This window comes from Portunus trituberculatus, chromosome 48, assembly GCF_017591435.1.
Source record: "Portunus trituberculatus isolate SZX2019 chromosome 48, ASM1759143v1, whole genome shotgun sequence".
Classification (NCBI taxonomy): Eukaryota; Metazoa; Arthropoda; class Malacostraca; order Decapoda; family Portunidae; genus Portunus; species Portunus trituberculatus.
Window position 1 is genome coordinate 14,339,708 of NC_059302.1, and position 24,459 is coordinate 14,364,166.

General features: G+C 36.8%; 1 protein-coding gene across 1 annotated transcript in view; it reads right to left on the reverse strand.

Moving 5' to 3' along the window:
• The window catches only part of LOC123498629 (BSD domain-containing protein 1-like), a 227,137-nt gene that overhangs the window by 103,747 nt on the left and 98,931 nt on the right, over nt 1–24,459 (reverse strand). The window contains 5 exon segments of the mRNA XM_045245925.1: nt 18,080–18,212; nt 19,199–19,381; nt 20,307–20,422; nt 20,425–20,461; nt 23,993–24,121. Of these exon segments, the coding sequence (XP_045101860.1) occupies nt 18,080–18,212; nt 19,199–19,381; nt 20,307–20,422; nt 20,425–20,461; nt 23,993–24,121 (598 nt within the window).

Genomic DNA, 24,459 nt, shown 5'->3' on the forward strand with positions numbered 1-24,459 from the left:
GTGAAATGCTACTCCAATATTCCTTAGCAAATTATAAGTCTCTCTGAAAATTCTATCAATATGGCTAACTTGATTATTTTCTTCCATTGTCACTCCCAAGTCCTTTTCCTTTTTCCTTTTTCTAGTTCTACTCCATCTCCCATCTTATAGATTCACTGGTCGTCTTTCACTTTTTCCCATTTCCATGACATCTTTTGTCCACATTGAATTCCATCTCCCATTTTTGCTCCATTTCCAGATCTTGTTTAAGTCTTCCTGTAGTATTTCACAATCCTCTTTTGTTTAATGACTCTCACAGTTTCGCATCATCTCCAAACAGATTTATGTAGCTGTTCACTCCTCTCATGTCATTTTTTTTTTTTTTCACTGTTTATCTCTCATCTCTCACACCACTTCTCACTCTACTCTTTTCCATCTTATCCTATCCACACACAACAACATCATCTCTTTTTCATCATCTTCATTCACTTCTCTATCTCACACACATCTCATTTCTCTTCAAACAATTTCTTCTTTCTCTCATTTAATGTTCTTTCATATCTCTTATTATATTTCCTTTTCTTTTTTTCTCATCTTATCCATCAAATCTTTCTTTTCCTATCATCCTTTTTCAGAGACTCTCTGTCACATGTCACTATTTAAGCCATCTCTCTCTTTTGTCCAGTGTTGTGTGTGTGTGTGTGTGTGTGTGTGTGTGTATTTACCTAATTGTAACATACGGAAAAGAGCTATGCTCGTGTTGTCCCGTCTCCATATCTATTAATGTCCAGCTTTTTCTTAAAATCATGAATATTCCTTGTTGACCACTTCCACGTCTAAACTATTCCATGCTTCCACCCTTCTATGAGGGAAGCTATATTTTTCACATCTCTCCTATAAGTGGCCATTTTAGTTTTTTCCCATGCCCTCTCGACATTCTTTCATTCCACATACACAGATCTTCCCTATCCATTTTTTCCATGCCAATCATCACTCTGTATATTGCTATCAGGTCTCCCTTTCTCTTCTGTTTTCCAGGGTTGGAAGTTGCATTCTTTTCAGTCTGTCTTCATAAGTCAAATCTCTTAAGTCAGGCACCATTTTGTTGCAGCCCTCTGTACTTTCTCTAGTTTCCTTATGTGTTTCTTTAAGTTCGGAGCCCACTGTATTGTTGCATATTCAAGCCTCGGTCTTATCATTGCAGTAATTATTTTCTTCATCATTTCTTCATCTAGATATCTGAACGCCACTCTTATGTTCCTCAATAAGTTCAATACTTCTCCAATTATTTTGTTTATATGTCTCTCTGGCGATAGGTCATTGGTAATTGTCACCCCAAGGTCTTTTTCTTCATGACTGGTTTTATGTCTTCATTTCCTATCTTGTACATACTCCTGATTCTTCTTTCACTCTTGCCAAACTCTATTTTCTTGCATTTTGTCGTGTTGAACTCCATTTGCCATGTACAGCTCCATTTCCATATTCTGTCCAAGTCTTCCTGGAGTAGTTCGCAATCTTTGTCACATCTCACTTTTCTTAACAATTTTGCATCGTCTGCAAATAGGCTCACATAACTGGACACCCCATCCACCATGTCATTTATGTAGACTGAACATTACTGGTGCCAACACTGATCCCTGTGGAACTCCACTCTCCACCAATCCCCATTCTGATGGTCTGTCCTTAATTATTGTTCTCATTTCTCTTCCTACCAAAAGTCTTCCATCCATTTTAGTAAACTGCCATGCACTCCTCCTACCATTTCAAGTTTCCAGATCAGTCTCTGGTGTGGTACCTTATCAAAGGCCTTTTTTAAATCCAGATATATTCCATCAGCCCAACCATCTCTTTCCTGTATTACATCTATCACCCTCGAATAGTAACATATCAGGTTTGTCGTGCATGAACGCCCTTTCCTAAAACCAAATTGACACTCACAAAGTATGTCATTTTTCTCCAAGAAGTCTGTCCATCTAGTCTTCACCACCCTCTCACACATCTTAGCTACCACACTTGTAAGTGACACTGGTCTATAGTTCAATGGGTCTCTCTTGTTACCTGATTTATAGATTGGGACAATGTTAGCTCTTTTCCAGTCTTGGGGCACTACACCTTCCCTTAATGAGGCATCAATTACTTCACAAACTTTTTCTGCCAATTGCTCCCTGCATTCTCTTAAAATCCATCCTGATACCCCATCAGGTCCCACAGCTTTTCTCACTTCTAAACTCCCCATCATGTTCTTGATCTCCTCCACAGTTACTTGAAACTCCTTCATAATCCCTTTCTGTTCCATTACCAGTGGTTTGTCAAAAGCAGTCTCCTTTGTGAATACCTTCCGAAAGCATCCATTCATAGCCTCTGCCATTTCCCTGGGATCTTCACTGTATACTCCATTTACTTCTAAACTTTCAATACTTTCTCTATTTTTGATGTTGTTGTTCACATGTCTGTAAAAAGCCTTGGTTGGTCTTTACATTTATCAATTATATCCTTTTCTTGTTTCTTTCTTTCTTCTCTTCTAATCAACACATATTCATTTCTTGCTCTTTTGTAACTTTCCACTGCTTAATCCGTCTTTTCCTTCTCCACCTCTTCCATGCATCCTCTTTTCTTGTTCTAGCCTTTTCACATCTATCGTTAAACCAGTCCTGCTTTCCAACTTCTCTATGTTGTCTTATTGGTACAAATTTTTCTCACCTTCTTTGTATATTTTTATAAATTCCTTCCACTTTTCATTTGCTCCTTAGCACTCTTGAATTTCATCCAATTTGTCTCTTGAAAGAATTTCTTTAGGTTTCCAAAATCTGTCTTGGCATAATTCCATCTTCCCACTTTATATTCTTCATTTCTTCTAGATTTCTCTTCGTCTATCACCTTGAACTCCAAAACTGCATGATCACTCTTGCTAAAGGGCACTCCACCCTCATCTCCTCAATGACCATTGGCTCTGTACTAAAGACCAAGTCCAGTCTTGATGATGCTCCCTCTCCTCCAAACCTAGTATCTTCTTTGACCCACTGAGTTAACACATTTTCATTGCCAGTGTCAATAGTGTATTTCCCATGTTGTCTCTGATCCTTCCATTGACCAGTCCTCCCATGTGTGTGTGTGTGTGTGTGTGTGTGTGTGTGTGTGTGTGTGTGTGTGTGTGTGTGTATTTACCTAGTTGTAGTTTTACAGGGCCTGGGCTTTATGCTCGTGTGGCCCCGTCTCCATATCTACACTTATCCAATCTTACTTTAAAAGTATGCACACTCTTGCAGACACTACTTGTTCATTTAAACTGTTCCACGTCTCAATACATCTTTATGGAAACTATATTTTTAACATCTCTCAGACATCTTCCTTTCTCAGCTTTTTACTATGCGATCTTGTGCTTCAATGTCATATTCTTCTCTCAGGATCAGTTTCTCATTATCCACTTGGTCCATTCCGTTGATCAATTTATAAACTTGTATCAGGTCTCCTCTCTCCTTCTTTGTTCCAGGTTGGTAGATCCATAGCCTTTAGTCTCTCCTCATATGTCATCCCTTCAAATTCTGGAACCATTCTTGTAGCTATTTTTTGTAGTCTCTCCAATTTCCTTATGTGTTTCTTTTTATGAGGGGTCCACACTACTCCTGCATATTCCAATCTGGGTCTTATTTAGTACTTATCAATTTCTTCATCATTTCTTTGTCCATGTGAAATGCTACTCCAATATTCCTTAGCAAATTATATGTTTCTCTAAAAATTCTATCAATATGGCTTACTGGTTGATTGTTTTCTTCCATGTCACTCCCAAGTCCTTTTCCTTTTTACTTTCTCCAGTTCTACTCCATCTCCCATCTTATAGATTCCCACAGGTCGTCTTTCACTCTTTCCCATTTCCATGACATGGCTTTTGTTCACATTGAATTCCATTTCCCACTTTTGCTCCATTCCCAGATCTTATTTAGGTCTTCTTGCAGTATTTCACAATCCTCTTTTGCTTTATAATTCTGCACAGTTTCGTATCATCTGCAAACAGATTTATGTAGTTGTTCACTCCTTCTGGCATGTCGTTAATATAAATGAGGAAAAGTATTGGTGCCAATACTGACCCTGTGGCACTCCGCTTTCTACTGCTCTCCACTTGACTTCATATCTTTAACTATTGTCCTTATTTCTCTCCCCCTCAAATAATTTTCTATCCATCTCAATGTGCTTCCTTTTAAGCCACCCTTCTCCTCTAACTTCCATAGTAATCTTGCATGTGGCACTTTGTCAAACGCCTTTTTAAATCCAAATAAATACAGTCAACCCATCCTCTCTCTCTTGTACTCTATCAACTATTCTAGAATAGAAACTCAATAAATTAGTTACACAAGACCGTCTTTTCTAAAACCAAATTGGCTATTTGATATTAATTTGTTGTCTTCAAGAACTCGATCCATTGTTTCTTTATTATTCTTTCACACATCTTGCATATTACACTAGTTAGTGATACCGGTCTGTAATTCAAAGGTTCTTCCTTCCTTCCACTCTTATATATGGGAACCACCTCAGCTCTTTTCCATTCTACTGGTACTGTTCCATTATCTATTGAGCATTTTATGATGTATATAGGACTTGCTAGTTCTTCCTACATTCTTTCAGTATTCTGCCTGAGACTTCATCTGGTCCCACTGCCTTGTCTTCATCCAGTTCCTTCATTAATTTTTTTTATTTCAAGCTTGGTTACTTTAATCTCTTTCATATAGACTGTCTCTCTATTACCCTGTGGCCTTTCAAATTTAGATTCCTTAGTAAAGACCTCCTGAATTTATTATTTAATAGTTCTGCCATAGTTTTTGGGTCTTCCACCATCCCGTTCTCTCCTTTTAACCTTTCTATTGTTTCTCTTTGTCTAATTTTTCCATTTATGAATCTATAGAACAATTTTGGTTGCTCCTTACATTTTTCGACAATGTCCTTTTCAAAGTTCTTTTCCTCTTCCTTTCTCACCTTAACATATTCATTTCTCGCTGCCTTGAAGTTTTCCTTATTTGTTGGATTTCTATTTCTCCTCCACCTTTTCCATGCTCCATCTCTTTTCTCCTTTGCCCTAGCACACCTTGCATTAAACCAATCTTTCTTTCCTTCTTCTTTAGGTCTATATATATTTTTTTTTTTTTATTTTTACTTATCAACTCATACATTTTCTTGTTTACAGTTTCTGAGTTCTCTCTCACTCATTCTTCTCTGCTCCCACTCATTGTGATTGATTTATAAACTGTCACTGTCATTCACCTCACTGATCAGCACTGTCATGTACACAGACTCACTTGTTTCTGTCACTGTCAGGCATACTATTTTCCTCCACATATTTCGGGACATATTCCCTGACTCCTGTTTTGTATATTTTCAAAAATAAGTTATATTTGTCTTGTATTGTCTCTGAGTTTTCCATCTCCTCCCAGTCTACGTTTTTAAAATAGTTCTTGAGATTCTCAATATCAGCCTTTCTATAATCTAATCGGTCTCCTTTGTATGAATTGTCTCTATCTTCCTTTCCCTCTTCTATATCTATTTCTAATATTGCATGGTCACTCTTTCCCAATGGGCACATATCTTATATCATCATTCATTTGTAAAAACTAGGTCCAATCTTGCCGGCTCATCGTTTCCTCTGAATCATGTGCATTCCTTTACTCTCTGGTCCATCATATTGTTTATCATTAGGTTCAAGAATCTTTCTCCCCAGGCTTCTTCCCCCATACCACTTTCATAATTTTCCCAGTCCACTTCTTTACAGTTGAAATCTCTTACTAATATCACTTTTCTCCTTTCTTTAATGATTCTCGTTAGACTCCTTATTGTGTCATCTATCATGTCTTTATATTCTTCATTGGTCCATGAATTTGTTTTTGGTGGCACATATGTTACAATGATTGTTAACTCTTTTTTATTAATATGCATCTTAATATACAATACTTCTGCTTTTCTTTCCCCACATTCCATTTCATTTATCACTATCTCCTTCCTTAACATAATCATGACTCCTCCTCCTCCTTTACCCACTCTGTCTCTGTGTGTGTGTGTGTGTGTATTTACCTAGTTGTAGTTTTACAGGGCCTGGGCTTTATGCTGTGTCCCGTCTCCATATTACACTTATCCAATCTTACTTTAAAAGTGTGCACACTCGTTGCAGACACTACTTCTTCATCTAAACTGTTCCACGTCTCAATACATCTCTGCGGAAAACTATATATTTTTAATATCTCTCAGACATCTTCCTTTTCTCAGCTTTTTACTATGCGATCTTGTGCTTCGGATGTCATATTCTTCTCTCAGGATCAGTTTCTCATTATCCACTTGGTCCATTCCGTTGATCAATTTATAAACTTGTATCAGGTCTCCTCTCTCCTTCTTTGTTTCATTGGTAGATCCATAGCCTTTAATCTCTCCTCATATGTCATCCTTCAAATTCTGGAACCATTCTTGTAGCTATTCTTTGTAGCCTCTCAATTTCCTTATGTGTTTTTTTTATGGTCCACACTACTCCTGCATATTCCAATCTGGGTCTTATTATAGTACTTATCAATTTCTTCATCATTTCTTTGTCCATGTAGTGAAATGCTACTCCAATATTCCTTAGCAAATTATATGTTTCTCTAAAAATTCTTTCAATGTGGCTTACTGGTTGATTGTTTTCTTCCATGTGTGTGTGTGTGTGTGTATTTACCTAGTTGTATTTACCTTGTTGTAATATTTATCCTCTTTTTGTGTCTGTCCGTCTCATATCTACACTTATCCAATTTTTCTTTAAAATTATGCACACTCGTTGCTGACACCACTTCTTCACTCAAAATGTTCGACATCTCAACACATCTTTGCGGGAAACTATATTTTTAATATCTCTCAGACATCTTCCCTTCCTCAGTTTTTACTATGCGATCTTGTGCTTTGAATGTCATATTCTTCTCTCAGGATCAATTTCTCATTATCCACTTTATCCATTCCATGTGTGTGTGTGTGTGTGTGTGTGTGTGTGTGTGTGTGTGTGTGTGTGTGTGTGTGTGTGTGTGTGTGTGTGTGTGTGTGTGTATTTACCTATTTGTGTATTACAGGGCCCGAGCTAAGCTCTCTGTGTCCTGTCTTCTTGTCCACTCCTGTCATATCTCTCTTTCATCTGATTGACACACACCGCGTCAACAACATCACTGCTCAGTTTATTCCACTTATCAATCCTACGATGCTGGAAACTGTATTGTCTCACGTCATTTAGACAGATGTCTTTATTAATTTTTTCCATGTCCTCGGAGATGATTACTTGTGGTCACCTTTATCAACTCTCTGTCCAGTATGTCAATCTTGTTCACCAATTTATACATAGTTATCATGTCTCCTCTTGTTCTTCTCTCTTCTAATGTGGTCAGCCCCAGCTTCCTCAGTCTTTCCTCATAGTCTAACTCCTGAGTCCTGGTACCATCCTTGTTGCCAGCCTCTGTACCCTTTCCACCTTCTTCACATTTTTCTTCATATGCGGTGACCAGACACAAGCTGCATATTCTAACTGGGGTCTTATTAAGGTACATAATATCTTCTTCATCATTCCTTCATCTAGGTAGTGGAATGCAAGGCCAATATTTTGAAGCATGTTATATGTTTTCCAAAATATCTTGTTAATGTGTTTCTCCGGTGACAAAGTGTTTTGCACGGTTACTCCTAAGTCTTTCTCCTCATTGGTCTCTTTAATTTTCTCATCACCCAGCCTGTAATCCCTGTTTGGTCTGTATCTACTTCTTCCCATTTTCATAACATGGGTCTTGTCTATATTAAATTCCATCTGCCACTCTTACTCCACTCATATATTTTATCAAGATCTTCCTGTAACTTGTTACAATCTTCCACATTCTTTACTCTCCTCATAATTTTAGTATCGTCCGCAAACATGTTCATGTAACTGTCAATTCCTACTGGCATATCATTAACATAAATCAAAAACATGATGGGACCAAGCACTGACCCTTGTGGAACTCCACTGGTTACCTTCTTCCACTCGGACTTCCTTCCTCTCACCACTGTTCTCATTTCTCTTCCCACTAAGTAATTTTCCATCCATTTTGCTAGTTTATCATTTACTCCTCCAATCTTCTTTAGTTTCCACATCAGTCTATTGTGTGGTACTTTATCAAAGGCCTTTCTCAAGTCCAGGTAGATAGCATCCACCCATCCCTCTCTATGTTGTAGTATGTCAGTCACTCTTGAATAAAAACATAATAAATTGGATACGCACGATCTTCCTTTTCTGAAACCAAACTGTCTTTCACTCAGAATGTTTTCACTTTCTAGATACTCACTCCACTTAGCTTTAATTACTTCTTCACATACCTTGCACAATATACTAGTCAACGATACTGGTCTATAATTTAGCGGTTCCATTCTACTACCATTCTTATATATAGGCACAATGTCAGCTCTTTTCCACTCTTTCGGGACTAATCCTGTTCGTATGGAGGTTTCCACAATATCAAATACGGGTTCAACAATTGATCCTTACATTCATTTAGCAACCTCCCAGATATGCCATCAGGCCCCATTGATTTATTAATATCCAGATTGCTTATAATTTTCCTTACATCTTCCTTAGTAACCATGATGTCCTGCATTTGCTTTATTTCCGTAGGCCTTTCTCCCATAAAATGCTCCTCCTTTGTAAACACTTTGCAAAAGTTGTCGTTCAAAATTTCAGCTATATCTCCAGCATCCTCATATACTTCTTCCCGTTTTTACCTTTTCTATTGCCTCCCTTATATTTAGTTTTCCATTTATGAATTTGTAAAACATTTTGGGTCACTATCACAGTTTTCCACCACCCTCTGTTCATATTCCTTCTGTGCTGTTCTCCTTACTTCAACATATCTATTCCTTGCTGTTTTGTAAACTTCTCTTGATAATACATCACTGTTTTTCTTAAGTTTCTTCCATGTCTTTTCTTTGTTCTTTTTTGCTTCTTCACAATTTCTATTAAACCATTGTTTATTATTTAAAGTCCTCTTTCTATGATATGGCACAAACTTTTTCACAGCAGAGTTATATAAATCCATAAATTTATCATATTTCAATTGCATATCTCTTTACTAGTATACCACGGACCAGTCAATTTCATTAAAGAACTCCCTTATATGGTTATAATTTGCCCTAATATAACTTAATTTTTCCTCCCTGTGTTCCACAATCTTATTCATGCTTAATTCCATATCCAGCTCAAAGCTTAGGACATCATGATCGCTTCTCCCCAAGGGACATTCATGTTCAATTTCCTCTTTTAGAGAGATGCCCCTGGTAAATACCATATCCAACCTTGCTGCAACATCTTGTCCCCTGCACCTTTTTGGTGATCTCACCCACTGTGTCATCAAGTTATTTGTTGCTACATTTAACAATTCCTCTGCCCACTCACCACCGTTCACCACTTCGTAGTCTTCCCACACTATTTCTTTACAATTAAAGTCTCCAACTATCATCACTCTATCCTTTCTGATGAGTTCTTGCTTCATTCTGTCTAGAGTATTTCTCATCACCATTTGGTACTGTTCATATTCCCAAGCACTGGTTCTGGGTGATATGTATACTGTTATAATATTAATGTCCCTCTTGCCATCTGTTATAAGCATACTTATCACTTCCTCATTTCTCTTACTATAGTTCACCTCCTTCACTATCAGATCTTCCTTAGTAAGAACCATTATACCACCACCTCCTTTATTTTTTCTATCATTTCTCCATACTTTGTAGTGTTTTACAACAAACCAATCTAGCTTTATTTCGGGCCTTAGCTTTGTTTCCATCACACACATTATGTCCGGTTCATTATTTCTTAGGTAATCCATACGTTCTAGCCTCTTAGACAGAAATCCATCTAAATTCGTGTAAGTCACTTGTATTCCATTCCTAGTCTCTTTCTTCCATATAATGTCTGTTCCATCTGTTTTATCTACCATTTCTTTAGCCTCCCATTTCTCATCCTCCAAAAAAACTTGGTCTTTTCCTCCTCTGTTCTTTCGTCATTCCTCTCTCACTTCAGTTTCATTCGTTCATCCTGTGACATATTTCTTATGTAAATTGTTTTGGTTTCCTCAGAGTCCTTAAGTTTCCAAGCCCTCCTCAGCAAGGCCTCAGCTGCCACCTGAGACTTTAATTTCAATTTTAATGGTCTATTCTTGCCTTCCTCAAAAGCTCCTAATCTCACACTTTCTTCTACCTCAGCATACAGGCCCTCTTCCTCTACTGAGATCTTATTCAGTAAAGACTTAATCCTGTCCTTTTCCTTATCCCTCCTATCCTGCCAGTTCCTGTTAGTTTCTTCCCTCAATCCTGTTATGATCACACATTTTTCTTTTCAGCAATATCTCTCACCATATACTCATTTCCCTTTAGTGCCTTTACCATTTCACTCTGCATAATCACTTTATTTTCCTCTTCCTGCTTTTTCACTATCTCCCTAAAGGACCTTTGTACCTCCTGATGTTCATGGTTCACTTCTTTCATCCTGGCATCAATTAGGTTAAGGAATTCCTCCTTCCTCAAGTCCCCTTCGGATATTTTCTTCTCCATTTCTATGAGTTTAGCCTTCATCTCTTCACATTGTTTCCTTAGTTGTTGGTTTTCTTTCTCCATTTCTACTTTTTCCCTCAATAGCTTTTTGTTCTCTATCGTTAATAGATCTCTTTTTTGAAGGAATCGTTCTCCGCTATGACTCTATCCAGTTTTTCTTCTATGGATAAAATGTTTAGGAACTTACTTTCTAATGCCTGAATTCTTGCATCCATATCTAATTTCTCCAGTCCTCTTGGAGTAGTTACGAACCCTTCAAAGTCCCGGGCTTGTTGAAGCGTGGACGCCATGATTGTTACCGTCAGCTGATTACGGCCAAAACAATCACCGCCCACACTCTCCGCTCAGGGACCACTCTCCATATCCCGCTTGAAAATGGCCCACTTTCTACACTATGCAGCAGTAGGACATTAATAGGACGTTGACACATTTCACTCTGCGTAATCACTTTACGTGTGTGTGTGTGTGTGTGTGTGTGTGTGTGTGTGTGTGTGTGTGTGTGTGTGTGTGTGTGTGTGTGTGTGTGTGTATGTATAACAGCAACAGCTGCAGCAGTAGCAGTTCACCTTTTAAATAATGTGTTCCAGGTTGATGCATGTAATGAAAGGTTACAGCATTAAAAATATGTCCATTAGTTTGTGAACTGAGAGTGATAGGAAGTTGTGCCACAGATCCAGAGAGACAAGAGTAGAGGGTGAGTAAGAGTGGTAGATATCCTAGCAGTGAGCTAAGACAGACATCTAACAAAAAATAAGGATAAAATCATGTATTCTTTTGTTTATGTATCTCATCTGCATCAAGTCAGAAACTTTACATAACATGTTGCTTGCAATTAATATAATTGATTCAGCCTGATTACTCTGATCTATCCACATGATATCAACATTTTACATAAACTAGGTACTACTTACTGTAATGACTAAATGAAGTTTGTATTTTTATATCATATTTCTAAGTTATATTTTGAAAGACTCAACCTATGAAGTTATTCTAGTAACTTCAAACCAGGGACAAAGGTAAAACCATAACTCTGGATTCAAAAGTTAATTATGCAACAGAACTCCATATGCTTATGCTACTTATATTATATAACAGTTTTCAATTCTTAGTAGTCATCACTAACCTCTATGAAAAATCACTAACTTTCTCTCTTTTTCGTCTTACATTATCTACCTCATAATCAAATTACTATCCCATTTTTTTTCCTGGCATATGCATTCTTAATAAAGTATCAAGGGTAAATATCTCCCTCAAAAGAACCCTATTATGCATGTTGCTAGAGTACACATATTAGAAAATAATGAGAAATACTGATCTAGAACAATCATGAGTAAAACAATCAACATATATCTAATTAAATAAATAAATAAATAAATAAATAAATATATATATATATATATATATATATATATATATATATATATATATATATATATATATATATATATATATATTGCTTTACATAAAGGCTTATGGAAATTACAACAGTCAAGATTGCTACATTGCACATTTCACCTATTAAACAGGAAAAAAAAATCTGAATAAAAATTCCTTATTACATACAGTCTCTTGCACAAAAATCTTTATTAAAAAAAAAAAAAAAAAAAAAAAGTCAGACATTTGAGTCATATGTCTGACTAATGTATATCATTATCTTCATTCCTTAACACAGAGGAAGCATATAATCTTTCCCTCCTCTCCCCCCATAGCAAAAGACAATTACCATATGTATGAATCTTGCAATGTGCATGTCACCTACATCTCTGTTTTTGTTCATTTCCCATGTATTTAACAATGTGTGGAAAACATAAAGGCAGAATAAAAACACTGTTAATCATGGAACAAAGCTGGTTACAGCAATAAGAGGTACATATATCAAAAGGACTGAAGCTCAGAACAGTGAAAGACTTAATTGTCAGATTTACGGATGGCAGAGAGAAAAAACTTCCTCCCAAAATCTTCAAAAATAGCTTCCAAGAGGCTTTGGAAAGTATTCAGCAGAACCATGAGTGTGATCAAATGAAAACTTTGAGCCAATCTTCACATTGTAGCTAAGGAACTGAAAGAAAGAAATCACTCTCTTCTTTAAAATGTCTTGCTACATACAGTGCAAGATACTATGAGGCATTACTTTGGATTTAAGAGTTAAAAAGCATGAGAGAAGCCTCTGATAAACATGCACCAGAGGAAGAATAGGCTGCTTTTCGTTAATAAATACAAAGATCTTGAAAATTAGCATGTTCTGTGTGCATGGTGGAAACTCAGCAAAAGTATACCATCACCCAGGCTCTGACCTCACAAAGCCATACTTCACATGCAAGACTACAAAGCATCCTCCCTGCGGTTGCTTTTCCTTTTATGATGTTGGAAAACATCATAAAAGAGGTGTAATATTCTGAAATACTAAATGACCACTTGGAAGCCTGTTTTGAAAACACATATGCTCAATTTTTCCAACTGGATGGAGCATCATCCCACACAGCCAAAGACATGATACACAGGCTTAATGAATGTAACACTGAGAGGAAATAGGAATGGGCAGGTCAGTCTCTCAATATTTCTCACACAGAATGTCTCTAAGCCATCATTAGAAGCAAATTATGGTCACAAGGCAGCTCTGTTATCCCAAACGTGAAATGGGGATATGAAGATGATGGAAAGAACTTAAGCTTTAGACTACAAAATCTAGCTAATTATGTACCAAGTTGTCTCAAGATCACCATCAAGACACAGCGCTAGACTATAAAATATATTTTACTTTTTTTCCCAAGAGAAGAGTCTGCCATGTGTGCAAATGAGTAAACTCATTGAAGATGCACACAGACTTTTTGCATTGACTGTAGCAGTCAATATAGCATGGATTGCAGTAACCCCGATGTTGATGGGCACTCTGAGCTACAGCCATCACTTACCAGTTTGGTACTAGTGATTAGCACTATTCCCCAAATTTCTGTCTTTCTACTACCTTGCCAGCATGATACTGCTGAGGTCTGCCAAGTTGGCCATCAAGCAGGGAATATTTTCTATGTATTGCCATAAAATCATGGATTTTAGCATACATGGTCTTCCCATCAAACATGCCTACCACTCTTGTTAAAATGTAGTCTCAGCTATTGCATTTCTACATTTTTTTTTTGTAAGGAAAAGTGCCAGCCAAGGGGAAAAAAAAGAAAAGATGAAAAAAAAGGCCCACTTGAGTGCTGGCTCTCTAAAAAGTGGAATAACGTCAGCCAAAATTAGGGAGCAAATGCCTCGATACCTCCCTCTTAAAAGAAGACAAGTCGTAGGAATTTGGAAATACAGATGCAGGGAGGGAGTTCCAGAGTTTACCACTGAAAGGTATGAATGATCAAGAGTACTGGTTAACTCTTGTGTTAGAGAGTTGGACAGAATAGGGATGAGAGGAAGAAGAAAGCCTTGTGCAGCGAGGCCACAGGAGGAGAGGAGGCATGCAGTTTACAAGATCAGTAGAACAGTGAGCATGAAAATAGCAATAAAAGATAGAAGGAGATGCAACATTTCAGCAGTGAGAAAGAGGCTGAAGACAGTTAGTCAGAGAAGGGGAGTTGATGAGATGAAAACTTTTCATTCCACCCTATCTAGTAAAACTGCGTGACTGGAACCCCCGCCCCCCCAAACATGCAAAGAGTACTCCATACACGGGTGGATAAGGCCCTTATACAGAGTAAATTAACCCCTTCCTTACCGCAGTCACCCCCCGATGTAAACAAAGCGTTCCCCTCCTATACCGCAGGCCCCTGCCCGTGCGCACGTGCCTCACGGCCAGATCTACACATTATATTTCTTTCTAACTCAGTGTTATGTACTTTTTTCTAAACATATTTTTGTCATTTTATTAATAAAAGAAAACGTAAACATAATCATAAATTGTGCACTAATCATAAATTCAGCACCACACACTCTGCACCTGGTGAGGGTGGCCCTGAGGCAGTCATAACTAGGCTGCTCCCCCTCACTTGCCGAGAGGGTTTCAACACTGCTGTCACTATCACTCTCTCCTATTTCTTTTCAGGATCATAGTCTGAATCATATTCATCTGGAGAGTCTTCCAGTATATCCTCACTATCTGTCTCATAATTATGATAATCCTCATCGCTGCTACGAAGCAGACGCCATTATCTCTAATTAGGTAGAGGCAATAGAACAGTTTCACCACGGCCGATACTAGAGAACTGATGTTCTTGGGGGGACTGTGGGAATAATATATGTCAAAGAATAGTGATTGGCTTTATAGTTTATGCATGAAAAATTAACTCCGATATTGATTGGCTAGTGGGGGGGATGGTTTTGTTACGCTGGGGTGGCTAAAAATAACGCCTCCAGTGTTTGTTTGTTTATAGTGAACCAAGTGGAGCATGAAAAAGGCAAAATCCGCACTCAGGCCACGGTTATACACAGAAATGTATTTGTGTGGTACGCACGCACGGCGGCGGCATCTTGCGGTACCATGAGGTCGCGGTATGGAAGGGGTTTGAATAATGCGGGTGACAGGACAGAACCCTGAGGAACTTCGATATTAATAGATTTAGGAGAAGAACAGTGGCGTACAGCACAAAAAGTCTTGAGATAAAGGTATGGAAGGGGTTAATGAGTTTTGAAATCAAAGCTTTATGCCAGACTCTATCAAAAGCTTTTGATATGTCTAATGCTACAGCAAAAGTTTCACCAAAATCTCTAGAAGAGGATGACCAAGACTCAGTAAGGAAAGCCAGAAGATCACCAGTAGAAGCCATACTAGCGATCAGATAGAAGATTGTGAAATGACAGATGTTTGAGAATCTTCCTATTCAGGATAGATTCAAAAACTTTAGACAAGCAAGAGATTAAAGCTATAGGACGGTAGTTTGAGGGATTAGAACGGTCACCCTTTTAGGAACAGGCTGAATGTAGGCAAACTTCCAGCAGGAAGGAAAGGTAGAAGTAGATAGACAAAGTTGGAAGAGTTTGGCCAGGCAAGGTGCAAGCACGGAAGCACAGTTTTTGAGAACAATAGGAGGGACCCCATCAGGACCATAAGCCTTCCGAGGGTTTAGGCCAGCGAGGGCATGGAAAACATCATTACGAAGAATTTTAATTGTAGACATGAAATAGTCAGAGGGAGGAGGAGAGGAGGACAAGCCCAGAATCATCCAAGGTGGAGTTGTGAGCAAAGGTTTGAGAGAAGAGTTCAGCTTTAGAGACAGAAGAGATGGCAGTGGTGCCATCAGGATGAAATAAAGGAGGAAAGATGAAGAAGTGAAGTTATTTGAGATGTTTTTGGCTAGATGCCAGAAGTCTCGAGGGGAGTTTGAGTTTGAAAGATTTTGACATTTTCTACTTATGAAGGAGTGTTTGGCAAGTTGAAGAACAGACTTGGCATGATTCTGGGCAGAAATATAAAGTGCATGAGATTCAGGAGATGGAAGACTCAAGTACCTTTTGTGGGCAACCTCTCTATCATGTATAGCACGAGAACAGGCTGAGTTAAACCAAGGTTTAGAAGGTTTAGGTTGAGAAAAGAATGAGGAATGTACGCCTCCATGCCAGACACTATCACCTCTGTTATGTGTTCAGCACAAAGAGATGGGTCTCTGACACGGAAGCAGTAATCATTCCAGGGAAAATCAGCATAATAACTCCTGAGGTCCCCCTAACTGGCAGAGGCAAAATGCCAGAGGTACCTTTACTTTAGGGGATCCTGTGGAGGGATTGGAGAATTAGGACAAGATACAGAGATGAGATTATGATTGGAGGAGCCCAACAGAGATGAAAGGGTGACAGCATATGCAAAAGGATCGGAGGTGAGGAAAATATCAAGAATGTTGGGTGTGTCTCCAAGACGGTCAGGAATACAAGTAGGGTGTTGCATCAGTTGCTCTAGGTCATGGAGGATAGCAAAGTTGAAGGGTAGTTCACCAGGGTGGTCAGTGAAGGGAGATAAAAGCCAAAGCTGGTGGTGAACATTAAAATCTCCAGGAATGGAAATCTCTGCAAAAGGGTAGAGGGACAAAATGTCCTCCACTTTGAAAGTTAAGTAGTCGAAGAATTTACTATAGTCAGAGGAGTTAGGGGAGAGATAAACAGCACAAATGAATTTAGTTTGAGTGACTGTTAAGTCAAAGCCAGGTAGTGGAAAACTCGGAAGATTCAAGAGCATGGGCACGAGAGCAAGTTAAGTTGTTGCATACATAGACGCAACATCCAGCTTTGGAATGAAAATGAGAATAAATAGAGAAAGTAGGAGGGAACAGAGAAGGGGCTACTGTCAGTTGCCTCAGATAGCTGTATTTCGGTGAGGAAAAGATGAGGTTTAGCAGAGGAGAGGTGGTGTTCTACAGATTGAAAATTAAAACTAAGACTGCAAATGTTGCAGAAGTTAATGTAGAAAAAGTTAAGGCAGGTGTCAAGGCATTTGAAGTCATTATCAAGAGACCTGGGTCTGACCTGGGGACATTTTTGGTCCCCTCCCCATAAGGGGACTCTAAGGCATTGATTGGAGTTCCCATTTTTCTTTTAGGTTTTGATTTTCATGTGAAGGGTGTATGTGTGGTAAGAGCATGTAGTTTTGTGTGAAGGAGAGTTGTCTTTAGAGGGCAGGCTGTGACTGCCCCCCTTGAATTGTGAGACAAAAAGGGAAACATTCAGCGAGATCACAACTAGCTTTAATGGAAGATTCACAGCATCACCTGAACTAGTGATATTAGATTTCTCTAGGAGTAAATGTTTGTTTTGGTAGGTGTCTATTACCTCCTCCTGCAAAAAGATATGACAGATGTCTCTCATCATACACCAGTTTTCTCTCTGAGTGCAGTTGCTTTGGCCTTAGTGGCACTGAATTTACTGAAATAATAGGAAAGAAAAGAATATGAAGAAGAAAATGGCTTGAGAAGAGAAAAGCACACCGAAATGATGTTCCTGTGCAAAATTTCCATCTATAGGCTATGGACAGTGGATGGGAATCAGCAAGACCCAGGCTGATGATATATTAAGCCTTGTAAATATAGTGGAGTAATGCAGGATGATTTGTTCTATGGTGATGGTGGTGGTTACTATTATTATTATTATTATAATTATTATCATTATTATTATTATTATTATTATTATTACTATTATTACTATTAATATCATCATCATCATCATCATCATCATTATCATTATTTGTTTAAATTTGTCATGGATATTAAAAGAAATATGTATGTAAAATTGGGGTTGTTCAGCAAAACCCATCATTGCATATTTTGTATATAGTCTTCAGTAGAGTCAATTTTTGATGAAAATGAGGGAGAAAATATTCTCAACCCTCAATTGGGTTTGTATTTTGTTTGTTTTTACAAGATGGGTTGTATCTATAAGGCATTTTTTCTTATACCACAGGTATACCCTATAATGCCTTGTGTGCTTATAGCAGTCTTGACTGATAATAATTTTCTTTAAACCTCAAAATCAATATCATTAGGTATACTTGAGCAATAGTTTCTTAAACTGACTTTTGATATTTGCACTGCCACAAATCATCAAAACCTGCTGTAATTCTTACCTTCATCCCACACTAGGTCAGGATCAGCGCTGGTTTTCTCTGCTCGTTCCTTCAAAATCTTTCTCTTTTCTTCAGCTGCCTCTAACTGGTTAACCTTATAGAAGTAACGGTGCCAAAACACCACATGTGAAACCTGAAACAAAGCCTCTATCAATGACTGTGTTTATATTTATTATATTCATATGAAGAACATAAGCTATGTTACATTCCTTGAAATCACAAGATGAGCAAGATAATACAAAAAATTTTCTTACTTATAATTTTTTAATCATATATGATTTTTTTAATTTCTTTTTTCTTGATAACTAATTCAACATCCCACCTTTTTCCAGCAACTAAACTTCATATGTATATTTCTTTTCTGCTGCATCTATACATATATATCTAGGGAGGCGGTGGCATAGTGGATAAGGTGGTGAGTGTGGGATCGGGCTGACGTCCACGCGTAGGTTCGAATCCCACCACGTACAGCTTTAAAACACTTTGCCATTTGTCGAGTGGTTTAAAGTTACCTACATGTCACCATGATACCCAGGTTCTAGGTGGTTACACTCAAGATGAGCTTGGGCAGTGATATGGGCCCTAATATGGGTACCACTATAAATAAAATTGCCTGCGCCACTAATGGGCGGAAGCTGAACAGCGCTTCCAATACACTCTTCAAGTGTGCCTACAGGTGCTATACGCCTTACCGAAAAAAAGGGGGAAAAAAAAAAAAAAAAAAAAATTCCTACACCACCACAAACTTTCCTTCTTTCTGTTCCCCCAATCATCTCACTCCAAAACTTATTTTTGCATAGTCTAACCAAAGCACTCTTAAGCAGCTGACAATCTTCCTCTAGATCACCATTTTACTAATTATCTGTTACATTGTGATACATGGTAAACAATTTCATTTTCATCTGCATAATAAGTTTCTTGACAAATTTTGTTCATATGGTCTACAACTCATACTATCTGATATCTGCTCAATTATAAGCTATTTTCTGGTTAGATATTTTGCAACTCATGTTGACAAATTACTTTATGTTATCAAATGCTTTTCAAGACTGCTGTAACTTTAGAGTTTGATAAAAGGTTTAAATTAAGGAACTTTTTACAACACATCTTAGTGCATACCTGAGCAGGAACAAGAGTGGTGTAATGATGTCTGAGTGGCTGGTTATTAACAAGAAGGTCTGAGAGTTCTGTCTGACGTGACTCTAAATCAAATGTTGAGAGCCAGGTCTCATACTGTGCCTCCTCTCCTTCAGGGTCAGTTAAATATGTGGCAGCATCTTGGGACACTGCATATATGGCTGCCTGTGTTCATAAAAGAAAAAATATAGCAATAATAATTATACTTTCACATCAGATTTTAAGTCTTAATGTTAAGAAAGATAGAGGCATAGCCAGTGTGCAAACAACAAAAATATGAGCACCTTCTTAATCAATATTTTACTTCATATTACTTTTGAGTTACGAGTGATTACAAGAACACTTCCTTTCCATAACAAGTTTGAATTTTGTCTTTTAAGGAAACAAATTTCAATCCTCATGATACCTAAAAACATGAATGAGGTGAGATAAATATAAATATTTATGGTATTTTTATGTCAATGAGGATGATAGCACCTACTACCTATTTACTATTTTTGAAGAGAGAGAGAGAGAGAGAGAGAGAGAGAGAGAGAGAGAGAGAGAGAGAGAGAGAGAGAGAGAGAGAGAGAGAGAGAGAGAGAGAGAGAGAGAGAGAGAGAGAGAGAGAGAGAGAAAAGGAAAGGATGTATGCACTAAGAATATCAGTTTTCTTGCATGAACAACCACTACTGATAAATAGTGGTATAAAGTGTACACAGGAAGTTGGATGGAGTGTGTTGGTGTGAGAAGCCTGATGCTATCAGTTTTTCTGATTCCCTTGGACCACCACTGGCTATGCCTGTATCTGCTGAGTGATCACTTGTCTTCTGGTAGAACGGGCTGTCTATGCCAGTTACATGATGTAGTCAAACATATTTTGGTTCAACTGTGTGTGCTCAGAAAATCTCCATGAGTCTCTTTTAAGGTTACTAAAAAGATAGTGACATACTTCATTCTTTTGTGATTTATTTAATTTATTGTTCCTTTTTTTCCTTTTAAGATTTGCATAAGCATTTTCAAGCAATACTTGCTCATCATCATAAACTTGGCACTGTGTCCCTGCCCGCAATAAATAATGCAAGACATAAAATCACAAGCAACACTTTACCTGCAGCCTATTTAGTATAACAGGCTGTTGATTGCGAATTACAATTGCCTCCTGGTCTCCATCATCTGGAGGGGGGGTGAAAACTTCTGCTACATGGTTCAAGAAGCCACTTACACTTTTTTCATTGAATTGGCAGTGCTGTCATCCTCATCCAGCTGGTACGAGAACATAATAGCCATATTATAAACTGTAATAATATAATTCTGATTGGAGCTAGCTAAGAAAATTCAATAATGTTCAATGCTTCACAAACTGAATTCCTCCATTAATCATCTCAACACAACTTCCTAGATAACTAACCCCTCTCCTTCAGTAACACTCTACTGAACCTACCATTCTTCTACACTGAACATCCTCAATCTGTCCTTTATTTAAAATCTAAACTGGAAACTTTGTATCTCATCTCTTGCTAAAATACCTAGTATAAAGTTAGGAGTTCTGAGTCATCCCTATCAGTTTTTCTCATCCTCCCAGCAGCTAACTCTGTACAAGAGCCTTATCTATCCATGAATGATGTATGCTTTATATGTATGGGATTTCCACTCACATCACTCTTTTAGAAAAGGTGGAACAAAAGCTTTTCAATCTTATCAACTCTTCTCTAACTGACTGGATTCAACCTCTTCTTATTGCCACAATGTTGCATCTCTTGCAATCTTCTATCATTATTTTAACTCTAACTGCTTTTATGATCTTCCTAACTACATGCCTCCCCTCCTCCCAGTCTCGTGCACATGACCTTCTTTCTCTCATTCCTAGTCTGTCCACCTATTTGATTCAAGAATTAACCATTACTCTCAATCATTCATTCCTTTCCCTCATAAACTCTGGAACTTCCTGCCTTCTTCATTGACCCTTCCTATGACTTAAACTCTTGCAAAAGGGAACTTTCAAGACAATTATCATTCATTATTTGATCTTTCTCTTTGGAAGTCTCTACAGGAACTGGCATAAGTGGACCTTTTTTTAATACAACTTTTTGTTGGCCTTGGCCAGTAGCCTTCTTGCATATAATTATGTGATATGGTGAGCAGCAAGTGAAATTAATTTTTGTGGTTGACTGCAATCCATGTAAAAGTGAAACCATAGTAACTGAAACCATGATTTATGGCAGATGACGGTGAGTGAAGTATCTCATATGCAAAATAATAAATAATAATACAAAGTAGTAGTAGTAGTAGTAGTAGTAGTAGTAGTAGTAGTAGTAGTAGTAGTAGTAGTAATAATATAATAATAATAATAATAATAATAATAATAATAATAATAATAATAATAATAATAATAATAATAATAACAATAACAGTAACAATAATAACAATAAAAATAACAATAAAAAATAACAATAATAACAATAATAATAATAACAACAACAACAACAACAACAACAACAACAACAACAACAATAATAATAATAATAATAATAATAATAATAATAATAATAATGATAAAAATTAAATAAAATACTACTAGGGTAAGATTAGGGTAAATCAAACATGGAGATGTAACAAACAGCATGCATAGTGTCTGTCCTATCAACAATAAAATAGTTTCCCAATCAAGTTGAAGGAAGAAAATGGGAGATGGTAGTAGAATATTGTTGATGTTGTTAGGGATTATCACACCAGACAAGATTTTCAATATTTTTGGAATTTAATTTTATCTTTTGCACAAATGCTATAGTAATTTGTGATTACCAAAATATTCTGATTGCAATGATATAATTCTTAATAGTAAAAATAACGTATCTACAATGATATTGGGGGAGAACAATAGCCAACCAGACACTTCCTCTGCCACCATTAATGTATAAAAAAAAATTTTGTACATAGGGAGCATAACGAATTGGGATGTACCGAACTGTTCGGAGTTTAGGGAGGCGGTGTCATAGTGGATAAGGTGGTGAGTGTGGGATCAGGCAGACGTCCACGCATAGGTTTGAATCCCACTAAATAGTGCCTTGAAACTATGCCATTTTTCAAGTGGTTTAAAGTTACCTACATGTCACCAAAGATATACTTGGGTAGTGATATGAGCCCTAATATGGGTACCACTATTAATAAAATTGCCTGCACCACTAATAGATGGAAACTGAACAATGCTTCCTATACATACTCTTCAAGTATACCTACAGGCACTAAAGGCCATAGGGAGAAAAAAAAAATAAATAAATAAAATAAATAAATAAATAAAAAATAAATAAATAAAAATAAATAAATAAATAACCATTAAATACCCAATTCCCTAGTCATGTTCTAGTGTGCAAATTCAAAGTCTTTTATTTTTGTAATTTAAGTTTCATATTGAAGACTGAAACTTCATTTGTTTTACAGTTGATAATTGATGAAAGAAGTTTATTACACATAAAAAGTGGCATAAATACATAAGGCATGAAGTTAAGAATATTACTAGTGCATTCTTCAATTAATATTTCATTTAAAAGTGCCATATTTTGGTTTCACTCTGTATGATATTAATGTACATATTGGTGTCTGTAGCACCCTCATGCCTTATTCAGAACATCCATTATATAAGGGGGTGATCCGAACAAGTGGTACCTTTTGGAAAAAATCTAATTAGTGGATCTTACCTCTTTCATAAATTTTTACAAAAAATACCCCAGATAGGCCTGTATCTATAGTTAGTTGTACTACCACCATTTTTCATTTAAGTTGTTTAACATATTTTTGGTGATTATTTATTTCAATAATAGCATGGTTCACCCCCACCTCACTACTTTTACTACTACTATTACTACTACTACTAACAGCAACAATAATAATAATGATAATAATAATAATAATAATGATAATAATAATAATAATAATAATAATAATAATAATAATAATAATAATAAAAAGAAAATCAAACTATACACACAGCCTTGGAGGGAACATTACAGTATAAAGGTTTTAACAAAGGGGACATGAACAAAGTTTTTAGGATCAGTAGTGGGGACAGAACCAGAAATAATTGGTTTAAACTTGAAAAATTCAGGTTTAGGAGAGAAATGGGAAGAAACTGGTTTTCAAACAGAGTAGTTGATGAGTGGAACGGTCTCAGTGGTCATGTAGTCAGGCCTGAGTCAATAAGGAGCTTTAAAATAGATTAGATAAGTTCATGGATGGGGATGATAGATGGAATTAAGTAGCTTTAAACACACAGGGACTGTCATGTGTAGGCCTGGCAGCCTCTTGCAGCTTCCCTCTTTTCTTATGTTGGCTCTTCAGCCTCACAAAATTTTTCTTCATTATTATTTTAATGCTTTATTCTTGTGTTCATTCTATTTATGTAATATGTGTTTTATTACTTTAGATAAGAACTGTACATATTTGAATATGATATTTCTTAGTCTTTATAGGTTTTAGGGGCACAGATGTCAAGGTCTCGAAACACATTGCTATTTTTTCTATTCAATCCAAAGTTAACTACACAATTGTTTGCTCTATAATTAGATTTTCAGGAATAACTGTACAATGGGGATTACCTGTATTTATACATTTATACACACAAAAATGTTAGTGCTCCACACTATATGAGAAGAAATGTCATGAACTATGACTTTAATTAGGTATGTTTATGGATGTTCTTTATATAAGGTGATGCTTGTTATTGAGTTTTACCAGATCATTCTTTCTAAAGTTACCTATTTCTTTAATCATAAATATACAAAAATATGCAATACTCACTCTTAGCTTTTCCTTTAATGTGGTAGCTGTAGAAGAAACCATAGAAGAAGCTTCTTCTGAAACAACCTTAGTAAATTCATCAATGTCCTTCTTCACAAACTCCAGTACCTCAGAAGACTGTGTAACTACCTATCAAAGAAAGAAAAATTATATATATATACACACACACACACACACACACACACACACACACACACACACACATATATATATATATATATATATATATATATATATATATATATATATATATATATATATATATATATATATATATATATATATATAACATAATTATAAGAATTTCTGAAACAAGCAGAATACAATTAAACAGAGAAAAATAAAAATATGAGGAAAGAACAAGCCCAGAATCATCCAGTTTAGAGTTATCAGAAAAGATATTAGATAAGAACTTAGATTTGGAGATAGTAAAGGAGAGCAGCAGAGCTGTCTGGATAAAAGAGAGA